At 40.4% G+C, this 17,299-nt stretch overlaps 1 protein-coding gene across 1 annotated transcript in view; it reads right to left on the reverse strand.

The window, feature by feature from the left end:
- Positions 1–17,299, reverse strand: part of KCNH8 (potassium voltage-gated channel subfamily H member 8) — a 287,892-nt gene that overhangs the window by 99,653 nt on the left and 170,940 nt on the right. Inside the window, exons 5-6 of the mRNA XM_061586828.1 lie at positions 16,935–17,175; positions 5,052–5,209 (exon numbers count right to left, since the gene is read on the reverse strand). Of these exons, the coding sequence (XP_061442812.1) occupies positions 5,052–5,209; positions 16,935–17,175 (399 nt within the window). The remainder of the gene's footprint in view (positions 1–5,051; positions 5,210–16,934; positions 17,176–17,299) is intronic.

Genomic DNA, 17,299 nt, shown 5'->3' on the forward strand with positions numbered 1-17,299 from the left:
TCACCTCAACCCTCCTAAACCCACTGATGATGCACCTTGTTATTTGCATGATGGTTTGTTTCTTGCCCAATACTGGCAAAAGAGATTCACATACTGGGGAGTGTGGCTTCAATTGCCGTTGTTCCCAACCTACTGCCTGTGAAGGTAGACCAAACCATGTGTGTTTTCTCTCTGTCAATTATTAATGAAATTGGGTTGGCTATCCATCTGAGTTTATAGCAGACCACAGAGTAGGCAGGAATGAGTAGAGAATCTTCTTAACTCTTACTCATTTCTCAAACCTCTCTCTGCAGTGAAAGGTCAAGACTGTAAAGAAGGTTGGAACAGCCACATTAAAAGGCAGGCAGGGCATTCCAGGCAGGGGGTTGCCAAATATGCTTTTATATGGATAGCTTTGCAAAGGATTCCTAGTCAAGCCTAGGAATAACAATATCTACTCAGAAGTAAGTCCTGTTGAGTTCTGTGGGGCTTAGTTCCTTAGTAAGTGTGTTTAGAATTGCAGCCTTCCAGGTATCTATCTTTATTCCTGAGTGCTCCCATCTAACATCTCCACAACATTAGGCTTTCTTCCTACAATGGCCTGGCCTGGCCTGAGGGCACTTAAACCCTTCTTGTCAGAAGCAAGTAGGCTGAGTAGGTCCCAGGCTATGGTCTGAAGGCACATGAGGCCAGCACCCTGCTGAAGCCAAGCAGGACCAGGTCTGGTGAGTGCCTGGATGGGAGACTGCATTGGAACCATATGTAAACTGCCTTGGGTTTCTATCATGAAAAGAATGGTGGGGAATAAACAGAGCTTGGAAAAGTTACTTTTTTGAACTACAACTCCCATCAGCTCCAGCCAGCATGGCCACTGGATTGGGCTGATGGGTTATAGTTCAAAAAAGTAACTTTTCCAAGCTCTGGGAATAAACAAACAAACAAACAAACAAACAAATAAATAAATAATAGATTAAATGTTCCTCACCCAGGCTCTCTAAGCAGGTGAGGAGTGATCCTGACACTTCAGCTCGACCTGGAAACACCTTCATTTAGCTAAGATTTCTATCTTGATTTCCAACCAGAAAAATATTTTTGTTTAAGTGATATGCTCCAAGCAACTGTAGGTGATGCTTAATGTATCATGCTTAATGACATCATTAGGGCATGCCCCATGACATCAATAGGGAATGCCCCCATGACATCACTAGGGCACGCCCCATGACAAGTTATATATACTTGAGCTCACGTTTCATTTTTATTTATTTATTTATTTATTATTTGATTTATATCCTGCCCTTCCTCCCAGCAGGAGCCCAGGGCAGCATTTTTCAATGATGGATTAATAGATCTCAATTTTTTAAAAATTATGTGATAACAGTTTTGCAAATGATTATAATAAACCATGTGTAATTATTTCTCATTATTCATTCCAAATTTTTCCCTTCAGCAGTGTTCATTTTGTCACTGTAAGATACCTTCTGAAATACCTTCTGAAATACATACAGAAATTATATTTTCACAACCATAAATTTAGAAGGACAAAATAAAGAGTCAGCACTTGTATTTTGTGCCTGGCTAGATTTGCTTTGCTCACAAATACAAGGCCAGCTAAATTTCACTTTATGGTTAACCAATTTAGACTAGTTAGGTTAAGCTTTTCAGCTGAAATGATATGAAACAAAAGCAATGACAAGCTTTGTGGCACAATAAACACTAGCAAAGTGATTTTTCATGAGTTTACAGTCAAGGGCCTTCTTCTTCAGATACAGGACTGATGGATTTCTACTTCATACAATTCCTGGCATAGAGATTGAAAACAAGATATTGATATAAGCAAGCAAAAGGGTTTTGTAATTACATAAAGGAGATTTATTTTATGGGGTGTGAAAAGTATCATGAAGTGCAGACCATTGAGAGGATGTATAACTTGAATTACTTTAGATGAAAGTCTGTGAAGGAAAATACTGTGCTGCAGGAGGCTGCTTACAATGCAGAACTGAAACGAAAAGCATAGTGCCTAAGCGCTAGGCATGTGCAAAAATTCAGCTGAATTTGGATTTAGCATCAGGTTTTTCAGTGGCCTGCATATTCTCCATCTTTGTGGAGATCCTGTTTGCTCCAAACTTCAGTGGCTTAACTTTCCTGACAGTTTTTTTCTCCTTGAATATTCCCTCAAATATATTGTTCTTTCACTGATTTTATGCACAGCACAGCAAGGCACATCAGTACAGCTCTCTCTCTCCCTCTCTGTGTGCCACCCCCACCACTCAAATAATCCAAACTCTAAGCAGGAGGAAGCAAGCCAAGTCTCACTCAGGTTGACTTTAGGCTTGCCAACAAGAAGGTGGGGGGAGGGGCACTGAAAGCTGCTTTCCTCTTTTCCTTTCCAAAAGGAAAACAGCAATCTCTTCTCGCTAATGTGAAAACTGACTAGCCTCAGTCACAGTGGAGAAGTAGGCAGTGATGGTGAAACTCAAATTAACAATATTTTCTTTCAAATTATCAATATTTTCTTTCAAAATATTAATATCTTTCAAAATATCAATATTTTCTTTCAAATATCAATATTTTCTTTTATTTATGGATATTTCCTTTCAAAATTAGTATTTTGAAAGAAAATATCAATATAAAAAGTTTTGGAGAGGGGAAAAATTGGATTGGTAAAAGCAGTAGATAGTGGACCAAGAATGAATTTAAATTGATATTGCCTGTTGGGTTGATGGAATGTTTTCAAAGCGGCATCAGCTAACAGATCTCATCCGTACCAAGCACTGACTCAGGCAATTCCTGATATGGCAAGCCAGGTGGGTCAATACACTACAGAAGAATTCAAATATACAGCATTTCACCTGCACTCTAGTCATTCTGGAAACACTTTATCATCCAACATACTAATTATACAAAATAACCCTAATCACTCTAGCTGTTAAAGTTATCAGGGCTTGGGTACTTTTTAACTCATTATATTGTTCATAGTTTTTTTTTCTGGTTTAAAATTGTTTTTATTTATTATATTTTATAAAGTTAAGACATTTTGACACTTTTTCTTTTGTATAAAGTAGCTGACAAATGTAAATGATGACAATGATGATGATAATGATAGCAGCTGAATGCTTAAAGGCAGAAGCAATAAGCCTTGCTTTGTGATAGGAGGAACACTGATTTGACCATGGGTAGGGATCATCCTCTTCACTATACCAAAGTAAGCAGACCGTGTGTTCTCTTAGGTATGTCAACTTCAGTAAATGAACCTCAGACTTTGCCTTCACATGTTCTCAGAAGGCTGTTCAGTCTTCTCCATCTTCTGCTTTAAAACCGTCAAATGAAAGTATATAGCCTATGCTAATTATTAAATTACTACAAATAAAGTATTTTGTTAAATGCTCAGAATTACCTCAAGACACAACCATAACTGAAAAGAGCAAAGTCTGTGCCAGCATTCAGTTTCCCTTTTCCTCTACATATTTATTTATTTAACTTGTATATCACTTTATATTTCAAAAAATCTCAAAGTGGTTTACATTTCAATGAAAATCAATATAAATTCTACATTTAATACAGTTGCTAATAATAAGAACAATAATCCACATTTTAAGTAACATAATTGAGCAATAAATCTCTAAACAATGTACATAAAATGAAAACAAAGTGAATCATATACAAAACAAAAAATATAACAGTTATAAAATATATCTAAAAGTTCACATGAATCTTACAAAAAAGCATTCTCACATCTAATATATAATATATAATATATATATATATATAAATATATAACACTGCCAATTAAAAATAATCCAGCACTTCATAAGGTATCTCCAAATGATTTTTTCCCCAAAGTAAAAACTGGCTTCATGAAAGTCTTAATCCACATGCAAAATGTTCATGGTTGCCTAAGGAAGAACAATTTTCTGAGTGAATTGACATTGTTGCATTGTGCATGAGATGCTTAGATACAGGGGAGAATTAGGGCATTAGGAAAGAAAAACTTGCATAATCTCCCCTGATACACTGGTTTACAGAGCTGAGTCAACATCATCTAGGTACTGGGCAAGTATCCTGCTTTTCCAATTTACCTCACAATCTAAATGAGTATGTGTGGCGTGTGTGTCTGAACTTAGATGCAAAATCTGAAAATGAAGGGATTTTTGTATGATCTTGGGAATGTTTGGGTGTATACCAAGAATATGACTTAACTGGCCTTGACTCAACATTTTCCCCAGGTTTTCCAGGAAATGCTGATGAACCTTAGAGGTTTCACAAGCTTGTTTCCACTTGCCAACATCTCTTGGGGGAAAAAATAACATACAAGGACACTGACACAAGAAAGTTAATTACATTCATATAGCAATGAAATTAATGGTTCTTAAGTTGGTTGCCACTAACCTGTTTGATTGATTCTACAAAATAATGGATAATACGCTGGACAGCATAAGCATTTCCAACTTTTTAAACATTCAAAGATAACTTATCTACTTTTAAAAATATTTCCACTTGCCTTACATAACTCGTTTTAAAGCAGGGATAGGAAACTTGTGGCCTTCCAGATGTTGTTGGATTCCAGCTCCCATCACTTTCAGCCACCATGGCTAATGGTCAGGGGTAATTGGAGCTGGAGTCTGGGAACATCTGGGGGACCACAGGTTCCCCACCCCTGCCCTAGTACAAGATTTGAGCTAAATCGTCCTCAGTCACTGGTGTTTTGGAAGGGCTTATTTCCTGAACATGGAGGACCTAAAAAAATGACTATAGTTTTTTGTATAGTGTTTGAAATGTAGTACATATATAAAATACAACACATCTAAAGCTCTGGTGTGTGTGTTTCCCCTCAGTTTGATAACTAGGGCTCTGCTTTAACTACTACATTTATTTTTCAAATTGCTTCTTGAGCACTTCAAGTCAAAGCACTTCACATTCTTGGAACAGAAAAAAGCTGCACTAAAGAGTACTGCACACACATACACATACATCCAAGTCTGTGCTTTTCTTTTGCCTGCAAAGAGCAATATTTTCATTCACAAAAGTGACACTTGAGATCGGTACAGTTAGTAGGATATAAGGGCCATACTCACCACATTGACATTAAAAGCATAAAGTAGATCAAAAGGAAGTGCAGCAATTAAATCAATGATGAACCAGGTAGTCACATAGTGGATACAAATAGATCTTGCTTCAAATATTACTTGGCCAGATTTGCTGACATACGTTGTTCGGAAATTTAAAATAATATCTGCTTGACAAAGAAAAAAGTTGTCAGAGATTGTTACTATTTTCTTTAAACAATAAGCACAGGCCAAAAAAACAATGTTGATATTTTCCATATTCTCTTAAGGGAAATTGTTTAAATGAGTGATCTGTATTTTTTTAAAAAAAGAGAATATTTTCAGTGGAAACTAATTTGCTCCTACAGTGCCACTATCCTGCTCCCATGCCCATCTCTGATTCCTTCCACATCTCAGTGTTGCACATTTGCTGTAATCCTCCTAGACCGATACCAGGTCATATCTTTATGCTATACAGCAAGGATGGGCAGGAAGCAAGTTAGGATCTATTGCAGATCTCTGGTTATTTGCAATAGATCAGTGAAGATTTCTTACTCCCAATTGTTCAACAACAGCAGCAACAAACTGATTCTTTTGAACCGTCACCAGCCAATGGATCCCATCCCTACCCACTGGTGGGCCTTGCTTCCAGTAAGAAACAAAGAAGATCCTAAAATTTGCCCCCCCTGCAGTGCCCATACTGTACAATGTAATAATAGAAACCAATATAAATCCACTGTGTAACTGTAAATCATACAAACCCAATAACATGTGGTTTGTTACCTCTTGATAGATGGCTGAATGTGACAAGCTAGTCTACTTTTAGATTTTCAAAATGCCCCATTTAATCAATCACTCTGATATACACATATGCATACACATTCAGTGCATAACACTAAGTATGGTTTTATTGACTCTATGTAACTCCACAATCACCATCAGCATATTTTTTCTACTGGGCCCTCTAACCTCTCCTATATAGCTATTGCGTTTTGATGCTTCTACCTTCTCACCAACTAACTTAGCTATCAGATGTGTGTCTGAACGTGTCAGCCATATTGTAGTCCTAGGCCAAGCTCAGACAAGAATCTTCTGGCTACCTAGCTGACTGCTCATTGTGGAGATCCTGTGCATAAGCTGCACCCATGTCATTGCAACCTATAGTGACAGTTCCCATGTTTGCTCAGTATAAGCAGGTTAAGTGGAGCAAGCAAGTTTGATCCCAGTCCTGTTGAAAACAATGGGTAGTGGGTAGACACAAATATCTAAGTGCCAAGTAGTCACTGGCGCCTTAAAATGGGCCTAGCTACTAGGTTGCTGAAAAGGGCAAGAAGCACCTTTATCCTCCCATGTGTGCTGCTGGAAGGAAAGGGGAAAGAGATCAAAAACAATGAGAACAGGATCTCTCTGCTCTCAGTTCTCCATCCCTCCCTCCAAGCTGCTCTGAGAAAATCTGGCTTCTCAATTTTGCAAACATTTTTGGACCTCTGCATGTGGATAAGTTCAACTTGTGAGCCAATGGCATTAACAGCGAAATCCTATGCAGATTTATATGGAACCCCGCTGAGTGCAATGGAGTGTACTCAGAAACGAGTGTGCATCAGGTTGCTGCCTAACTGTGCAATCCTAACCATGTCTACCTGGAAGTTAGGGTCTATCTGCACTATATATTTAAACTGGTATCATACCACTTTTAACAGGCATGGCTTGCCCCAAAGAATCTTGAGAATTGTAGTTTGTTAAGGGTGCTGAGAGTTGTTAGGAGACCACAATTCCCCTCACAGAGCTACAGTTCCCCGAGTTTCCTGGAAAGAGAGACTGGCTGTTAAACTATTCTTGGAACTGTAGCTCTGTGAGGTGGAAAAGGGTCTCCCAACAACTCTCAGCACCCGTAACAAACTTCCCTTCCCAGGATTCTTTGGAGGAAGCCATGACTATTTAAAGTGGTATAATAGTGCTGTCAATGTATAGTGCAGATGGGGCCTAATCCTGTTGAATTTAATAGGGGTTAGAACTGCAGCGTAACTCACAACTAACTTTATCTGGATTGGGGTCATTAGGTATAATTAGCACACACTGTACTCAACAAGCTGAATTCTGTCTCTAAAGGAAACCTTAGTGATTAGGCCAAAACTTATATGCTAGAAATAAGGGGGGAAAACCTCTTTTGTTTGTTACAGTGCATCCCATATACGTCTGCTTAGAAATAAGCCCCATGGAGTTTAGTAGGAGTTACTCCCAGGTAAGTGCATATAGGATTGCAGCCTTAATATTCTTTTCTGTTACTGAACTGGGGAACAAGTCATACAGATGGGTATCTGAATGCATCACTATCAAAACACCACATTTATTTCACAATAAAAACCTGGGGCGGTTGGAACTCTTTGGTAAATATTTGTCTGAAGTTTAGCAAGCATCTTTGAAGTAATATTTCACACAACATAGTGAAGATGTGCTCAAAATAAAAAAGTTGAATCAGCTGAAAGTAACCAAATGGTGGGAACAAATCAAAGCTAACAACTACAGTCCAGTGACTTGCACAGACGATGTGTTTCTGTATTATTCTTCATGGCTGCATTGCCTATCACCATGAGAAATGCTTTTGACATAGCATGCTAGAACACGTTAAAATCCAAACAGAAGTTCAGATCCTGATATTTCTCAATTAATATCATGTTCTGCAAGATGAGGACTGTATATTGCCCTTAGGCATATAGAGTCAGAGCTTGGAAAAGTTACTTTTTTGAACTACAGCTCCCATCAGCCTAATCCAGTGGCCATGTTGCCTAGGGCTGATGGGAGTTGTAGTTCAAAAAAGTAACTTTTCCAAGCTCTGTGTGTAGTTCTTACTGATGTAAAGGAGAACTTTGCTTTAACTTCTACAGAATGTCAAAGGAATTTTGCTACAAGCTACAGCTGCTGGCATTATTTTATTTTCATTATATGAAAAACTTGCATAGTGCTTTCAGTGATAATGTCTGGCTTGTATCTTACTCTTTCCATTCAGGTCATCTCAGTCAGAAATATGGACCTCTGCAGTTCAACATATATAATTGCACCATGGACCAGACTGCACATTTCTTGCCTTTCCCTGAGGTAACTCAGAATGTGTAAGATAAAAATTCCATTTTGCAAAACGTGTGTTTGAGAGAAAGACTGCATGATCTCTGAAAAGGTATCATGAGAAAAATAGCGCTGTGTGCTCTGATGATTCTGTGCTTATGGGATCCCATAGATAAAGGTACAGCATCTATTTACAAGTTGTAACATGGTCATTTATGTTATATTTTGAAGCTGAGTGTTCCTTTCTTTGCATAAGAAACATGAACAGTAATATAGTTGCATGTCTTTTCCAGGGACTGCAGGCTCTCCTGTGAAGTCTCCTATTTGCTCCTGCTGTACACCCAGGGACTTGATTGTGTTGAACGGGTTTAGATCAGCAGTGTTACAATTAGGCAAAAATGGTAACGTATAAGAAGTTTCAGGCAACTTTAGAATGAAAACATTATGACTGGAGGGATTTCTCTAGTATGTGGGTTTTTGTTTTATTTATTACACTTTACATAAGGAATTGAGAACCTGTAACCCATCAGATGTTGTTGGACTCCAACTACCATGACCCCAGTCAGCATGGCCAATGGTCAGAGATGATAGAAGTTGTAGTCCAACAACATCCAGAGAGCTTCAGGGTCCCATATCCAGCTTTACAAGGAGATTTCAGTATTAGAAACACTTCCCTCTAAATCCCTTCCCTCACTGTAATGCACATGATGCATCGTGTTTTAAAAGACTTCTCAGAACTAAGTTCCAGGGACCTAGTGGGGCTTATTCCAGCATAGTGGGCATAGGAATGTAGCCCTAATTTCTGATAAACTATGAGGTCACTGATTCATAGGGTCACAGTATTCATTGTATAACAGATATGGGAAAAGTTCTGTATATGTACATACTGCATGTTTGGAAAGCCGCAGGTGCAAAAGGCAAAAGGCAAGCATACCCAAGAAAAGCTTCTTAAATATCAACTTTATCAAAATATAACAGAGATAGGCAGGTATCTGTGTAATACAAAGCAATCCTATACAGTAATGTTTAGTTTTCAGTTTGAACCTTTTGACATGAAAAAGTACTTCTCTTCAGCTGTGTACATGCTATGGTCAAAAAGATTAATGAAAGACAAAGGATATGTACACATTAGCAGTTTAAAATGCAGTGAGGTCATCCCCCCTCTGCTTTTCATGTCGCATTTGCATGTTGCTGTGCACATCAGGGAGGGAGCGGTGATGTCTTCACCCGACACACACTTGGTTTCCCCACCCCTGCAATGCCCCAGAATTCATGAAGCTGTCATCTGTACATGCACAGTCATCTACACATGTGCAATGACTGTCTGAAATGTATAAACCTGGCTTAATTGCAAAGTGAATGCAGCTTAAGTTTTCCAGTCGGATTGAAGCTGGTTTTAGGAAAAATGCATCTTTGAGTGGGAATCCCCCATCACCTTAAAGGTGCCTCAAACTGTTCACCTGTATTCTTACCTGTCTGTTTTACATTTTGCCATGCAACCCTGCTGAAATGACCAAAATAAGTTGTCTAAAGATTTAGAAACACCCCCCATGCACATACTAACTGCCACACCACACCAAGTGGACAGTTTGGAGTAGGAGAAAAAATATGTCTACTTGACCGACTAATCCTATACTATAACCTTAGGGCAGGATTATGGTGTGCTGAGACAAGGGATGAGATCCACTGGTCGATACCACTTCAAGAGCATTCCATTGACCTGACAGGCAGTATCACGTTCCTCCTTTGTCTGCTATCTGTTGCTTTTATCGGACTGATTTTTTTTCTTCCCAAAATATTGATATTAATAACAATAAAGGAAAAGAAAGGGCTTTCACTGAGGGTGGTCAGTTTCACATTAGCAAGTAAAGACTGGCTATCTCCTTTTGGAAAGTAAAGAAGGAAAGCAGCTTTCAGTGCCTCCCATCCCCCACCTTGGCAAACCTAGAGAGTCCTTAACGTGGGTGAGACTCCCTAGCCTTGCCTTTGAATCATTGAATCCCAGGTCAGGAGCGTGGATTATTCAAGTGGGGGTGAGAGAGAGGGAGAGGGAGAGGGGGAGAGGGAGGGAGGGAGGGAGGGAGGGAGAGAGAGAGAGAGAGAGAGAGAGAGAGAGAGAGAGAGAGAACTGTACTGCTGTACAGGGAAACAAATGATAAATACAGGGGGGGAAATCCATTATCGGAAGAAAGCCACTGAAGTTTAGAGCAAATTGGATCATTCCGCAAAGATGGAGAATATATGGACCACTGAAAAATCCAGTGCTAATGCGAATTCAGTAGAATTCTCACTTGTCCCTAACTGAGACAGCAGGAAAAGAGGCAGAGTAAGCTTAATAGCCTGTCTGGACTCTGCTCCCAGCAGGAGTCAGGATGGAGTGTGCATCCATATGTTGCCTCCCACACTTGCCTCATGTCTATCTTGGTTGGCCACAAAGTCACCTCACCTTGAACCCATTTTGTTCAGGCACAAGGAGCTACCATAGTAAGGCCAGCTCTGATTGTAGCCTACAATGTGGATTTTTTCTACAATAAAATAATAATCATTTTCAATTTTAGTTCTTAAAGTAATCTGTGTTCTTCTAATTTACTTGAATGTAAAACTAGGAGAACATAACTTAATCATGGTTAATATAATCAGGGAAAAGAATTTGGTCCAGAGAGGCGTGTTCATAATGTCAGTTTCGAATACACAAACCAAGGTTTGTAAGGAGCCACTGCTATACTTTCACTGGATGTGACTGAAGGGGCTGCATAGGTAGTTAAGCAGGAGACAGACAAGCCACTTCAGCTTCTGTGTTCAGAAGTGTGCAAATACCATCCTTGAATGTGCACGTACAGCATCTAATGCTAATATGGTCTGTGACAAGCATGTCAGGTTTTATAATTGCTTTTTCTTAGCCCTATTCCTTGAATTGCTTATAAATATACATAATATCCTAGTTCCTTTTGTGGCCATCTATTACGACACCAGAGTGTTGCCAGTAAAGAGTTTCTGATGAAAAGCAATCAAAGCACTAAAACATTTTCACTGGGCACATTGTTCTTCACCCCTTTGACTTTTTTCCTCAATCAGGCAATTCTAGCAAATTTTAAACTTTTCTTAAGCAATGGCTTTCTCCTCTACTTCTTTTTTCTTGTTGTCATTGAATAGTCATTATTCTACAAAAGTCACATTCAGAGAAGATTAATTAGGGTTTACTTCCTGACCTTCTAAAAGCCACACATATATTTAATTGGCCTCATTGCTATTTGTGTTGTTTTGTTTGACAGACACTTCAGATGTGGTGTGACTTTGACAGGTTTCTCATAGACTTTACACAGTAAAATAATACTAATAATTTTGAATTTTACTTCTTAATTAATCTGCATTACCCCACTCTACTTGAAAACAGAAGTGGGACAACATTCAAAGCCTGGTTTATCAGTAAGATTAAACCTACAAATCAGGACAACAGGCCGAAACAACTGATAAGAAGGTATCTCCTACATGAGCTTCCATGCTTCAGTTTTCTAAATGTAAAAGCCAATGAAGATACATAAAAAGCCCTAATTATTATTGACCTGTTTAAAAGGATATAAGGCCCAAACCTACCCCCACTTTCTGGGAATAAACCACACTAATTTCAATAGGACTTGCTTCTTTTTAAATTGTTTTTAAAGCACTTTTATAAAATAAAAAGAACAACAGGAGAAGGACAAAAAAGAGGGGAGAGGAAAGGAAAGTAGGACTTATTTCTGAGTAGACTTGATTAGGATTTCTCTGTAAGTCTAATATTCTACATAAGAACTGTGTGAATAAGGTTCCTACATTTATGTGTTTAAACACTTCTTCTGCAGTCTATGCATTGATAAGCTCAAGGTTGGATTACTGCAATGTGCTCTTTGTGGGACTGCCCTTGAGTCTGGAAGCTCCAGCTAGTACAGAATGTGGTGACCAGAATGCTGATGGTTGCTGATGGCTGCCAATATGCAACACCATTATAAAAACACCTGCATTGCCTACCCATATGCTACTGGGGTAGGTTGTTAGCAATTAACTGTCCCCTGTGTATAGTACAGTATTTCCCAGAAATGGGTATACAGTATGTATAGTATAGTATTTACCAACCCATATAGTATTTACCAGAAAGTGAGTATCTAACATGACAAGTTCAGCAATGTGGAATATCCTCCTGACGGAAATCTGCCAACCATCCTTTTGTCCAACCTCACCTTTGCTTTGCTTCTGAAAATTCCTATCTACATCCAATCAGCAGTGATCTGAAAGTTGATTTGCTGGGGCCACTCAGGGCTATTGCTGGAGGGAGAGGAACTGACAATGTTACTGATGCGCAGTTATGGAGACAGAAATGTGCAGTGTGGATCACTTGCATCATAGCCTATGCTGGGCACTCCAACCCATTTAGTAACTATATACCTGCATGGTGGAAAATTAGCAATCCCCATGTCTTCTCCACTGCCTTGCAAGCAATGCATCTTCTCATAAAGGGCCCTGGTCTTTTACTCCACACAGAGATTCTCAATGGCTTCACCAAATCACCACTTGAACTACCGCTATCTGGATGAATTTGAAGTTTTTAAAGTCCTTATTACAACTGTAGCATTGTTATTAATGCTGGACAGTGACATCCCTGATTGCCTTTTTTTAAAGGGCTTTGTGCCTTTAAGTATTCCTACTTCAATGGCCACATTTCATTGTCCACTATAGTGATAATCAGTCAGTGTGTAGAACCAATGGTATGGCTACAGATGCAGCTGCTCCTGAGTAAGTGTCCATGTAATCTGAAACATGGAGACAGGGTGGGAACACCCTCCTTCAAGTCTCCGTCCCTAAAAGCCACTATCAAAATCATAAGGGACCATAAATACTTTTATTGCTTCTGTCTCCTTCCTGCTTTGTAGGGCTTTAGATCTACAACCATTACACTCTTGCAACACTAAATTGAACTGATGTCCAATAACCTTAATCAAACAAATTTCTCCAGTAAAATTTGAGTCAAAATTGCCATCCTTTTTTGGCAGCCCTTTTAAAAAGAAATGTTTCACCATGGCTCAGTTATGCTGGTGCAGAGGGGAAGAATCTAAAGCCCTTCCAATAAAGAAAACAGGAGCAACTACAAAGAAGTGTCACATTCATAAGTTATGTTTTAGTGTATCATGTTTCCTGTTGTGGCCGAGGGGCAAAATAAAACACAGACAATAGCAGTTTGGGTTGAACAAAGGGCCACTTTATTAAACTATAACAAACCCATTAAAGCGACCTGCAGCGGGGAAACCTAAGTGCGGGAACTATCTACAAGCAAGCAGCTTGCCATACAGCTCTCAGGCGACCAGCCCCTGCTGGGGCAAGGGCAAGCCCCTTTTGCTTGCCCCTTGCCCCGGCCACACCTTGTAGGTGAGCAGGGGGGCCTTCCCATGTCACCCCCCCGGGGCCATACAACTCTGGGTGGATGAGGTAAGTTGGCCCCAAAAGCAGCCCATATCCTGCCCTCGGGCTGTAAAACCCTGAGAGACAGGCCTCCGGAACCACCAATCACTTCCAAAGGTGCCTAAGGGGGCCACCTAGCTGTCTTTACCTACTTCCCTTCCCGCACCTTACCGCATCCATGTCCCACAAACATGGCCACACCGGTGGCATAAAACTTTTAAGCTTGCCAAATTAGCCGAATTAGCCAAAACCACCTATTAATCACAACGCCCCCTAACCCAATTCCCTCCCACCCTCACAGTGTGGAGCAGGCAAAAAACCTGCCCACCAACCAGGGTGGGCAGGATAAAAATTCCTACTCAGCCCCAAAGCGACCCAGATCACACCATAAGAGAGGGAGGGCAGGGTGGGCATCGCGAGCCAAAGAGGAGGAGAGAGGGGCATTGTGGGCTTAAATAAGCCCCTAGTGTTCTGCCCCCTCTCACAATGCATCACACACGTACATTATGTGCGATGCATGACGCTGCCCTTCTCCAAAATGGCGGTTGCGGCTACTCCCCTAGCCAGAACTGCATTCCCCGTGCCCAGGCTTCGCACGGGCAAGAGGAGCGGAATTTAAGTGCTTGTCTTAGACTAGAAAACCGAGGTTCATTTTAAATCACACCACTGCTCTTACCCATGATATCTATGTTTTCCTCACATCAAAAACTTATGAATGTCTGTCAAAAGTTTAAAGTTCCCAGGTTAAATTTGGGGAATAATAATAATTACTACTATAATAATAATAATAACAATAATATTATTAGTAGTAGTAGCAATATCCCACTCTTCCTTCCAGTGGGAGCCCAGGGCAGCAAACAAAAACACGAAAAACACTACAAAACATCATAAAAACAGATATTAAAATATATTGCAACAAAACATCTCTAAAAACATATTAAGACAAAACATATTTAGAAACATATTTTTAAAAGCTTAAAAATATTTTAAAAAGCAATTCCGATAGAGGCGCAGACTGAGATAAAGTCTCTACTTAAAAGACTTGTGGAAAGAGGTAGGTTTTCAGTAGGTGCTGAAAAGATAACAAAGATGGCGCCTATCTAATATTTAAGGGGAGGGAACTCCAGAGAGTAGGTGCCATTACACTCAAGGCCGGCTCCAGGCATGACGGGGCCCTTGGGCACCAGAGTGCCCTGGGCCCCTCCACTCCCCTTCCACGTTCCACAGAAACAGCCGTGGGAGGGATCGCAGGACAGGCGCTTCTGAGCCACCCGCCGTCCCATCCCATCCCATCCCCTCCCCCCTGCTTCACCTACCTTTCCGCTTTTTTCACAGCTGTGCGAACTGTGTGCACAGGTTTGCCACCAATCAAGATGGCAGCCGAGGTTTCCCTAAGGGGCTGAAGCCTCTGCCACCATCTTGGTTGATGGCAGCAATGCACGTGTGTAGCACGCATGCGTGCCATCAACCAAGATGGCGGCAGAGGCTTCAGCCCCTTAGGGAAACCTCGGCTGCCATCTTGATGGACGGCAAACCACAAAAAACAGTGGAGAAAAAGGTAAATGAAGCGGGGGGATGGCGGGCGGTTCGGAAGCTCTTGTCCCACGATCCGCAGCTCCTGTTCTGCTTCCATGGATCGCGGAAGGAGAGCGGAGGGCCCTCTGTAGCTCCAGGGGCCCCGGGCCAGTGCCCCACCTGGCTGCCCTTTAGAACCGGCCCTGATTACACTAAAGGTCAACTTCCTATATTGTGTGGAATGGACCTCCTGACAAGATGGTATCCGCAGGAGGCCCTCATCTGCAGAGTGTATTGATCGACTGGGTGTATAAGGGTAAGACGATCTTTCAGGTATCCCAAGCAGTATAGGGCTTTGTACACCAAAACCAGGACCTTGAACTTAACTCAGTAATATATGAAAGAAATATTTAACATTCCATAAGATTGTCATGATGATAGCAGTTTCAAAGTGCCTAGTAAAAATATGCAAAATATACAAAAGCCTATTTTGCATTACACGTACCAAGCTACTAAGGTTAAAACATTGGCATCTGTCAACTAGGCTGGCACAGATATTAAAAAATGGAAATGGACTGCCTTCAAGTCAATCTCCAGTAAAAAAGATGGATCAAGAATATCCCAAGCTAAGAACTTGCTCCTTCAAAGGGGGTACAATCCCATCCAAAAAAGGCAAACTGCCCAGTTCCCAACCCAACATCCACTCACTCACTGGGTTTCTATGTTAGCAGGATTCAGCATCAGTTTTTTTGGCCCTTATCCAGTTCACCATGATATCCAGAATGTGCATGGCCACACCTTGTTCAGATGTAACAGAGAAATAAGATGAGTTCCCTAATGACCACTCCCAATATATAGATGTTTATATAGAAGTTTAATAGCATTGGAGACAAGATAGTACCCCACAGCATAACTGCCAGGGGATGAGGTTATAGTTACCAATTGTTCTCTGAAATCGGTCCCCTAAGTAGGACCGATTGTGCCTTCAACCCCCATGGAGTCACGGAGATGACCCAGAAGGATACCATGGTTAATAGCATCAAAAGCCACAAAAGACTGAGTAAGAATAATAGGATCACATTTCCCCTGTCTGTATATAAAAAAGTTATCCATCAGTGACCAAGCCTGATTCAGTTCCTAAACCAGATCTGAACCCATACCCAGATAAATGATTTCCTTCAGTAGAATCTGTGACAGACCTGCAACCACCCTTTTCAGCACTGTGCATAAGGTATTGGTGACTAGGTGAGATCTAGAATCTCTGAGCCCATGGTGAGTTTCTTCAGGAGAAGTTGCACCACCACCTCCTATAACACCCTCATTTAACACTGCTCCCTTATGCAATGACATGTTTACCACACCATGGACCTACCAAGCATACCCCCCTTCGCTAGTCCTAATCAGCCATGATGAGCAGGAGTCAAGTGTAAAAGAAGGTATTAAATTATACATAATTATTTTGAGGGCTTAAAACTAATTAGAAGAAACTGGGATTACTCCTTTCTGGATTTAATATGCCTTCCATTCTGGAAGATCAGGTGCTCACATTAGTGTTTAAAGCCTTAAATGTTTTAGGCCTTAAATATCTGAAAGACCACCCTCCTCACTATAGATCCTCTCGAGTGTTATGAACAGCAGAGGGGGGCCCTCTTAGTAGTTCAGAAACTTAGTGGCAGCCTTTAAGTTGTGGAACTCCCTCTCTACAGAGGTGCATCTGGAACCTTCACTATACAGTTTTTGGCAAATGTATATTCTTTTAACTTCCATACTGAGAACTGCTTCAGTCATTTCAATAAGGCACCAGATATTAATGGTGTATTAAAACTTCTTCTTGTTAAAAACCTTAAAGTTATTTCCAGAATAATCGAATGAGCAAAGTGGGGGAAAATGAGATGGGTGTCTTACCTATGATAAAAAGAATCTCCACTGCAATGTCACTGACAGTTGTGCTTCGAGTTGTAGACAGATCATCATTGCCAATAAAGCAAACATTGTAAGGTACAGTCACAGCAACATAAAACGTTGCCAATAAAATAAGCCAGTCCCAGCCAGCTTTAAAAGTGCTAAAATGCAAAAGTATGAATTTTGACTTTTTTGCATCTGAAACTTTGTATTCTGGAAATGCTGGTTTATCTACAAAAACATTCTGAAAGAGAAAAAGAAAAAGACAATAAATATAAAACATGTTGGTTCTTTGACAACTCATGGAAAACATTGTAGTAGTAGTAGTAGTAGTAGTAGTAGTAAAAGCTCTTCTCCTCCCTCACTGG

Source organism: Rhineura floridana, chromosome 10 (genome assembly GCF_030035675.1).
Source record: "Rhineura floridana isolate rRhiFlo1 chromosome 10, rRhiFlo1.hap2, whole genome shotgun sequence".
NCBI lineage: Eukaryota > Metazoa > Chordata > Lepidosauria > Squamata > Rhineuridae > Rhineura > Rhineura floridana.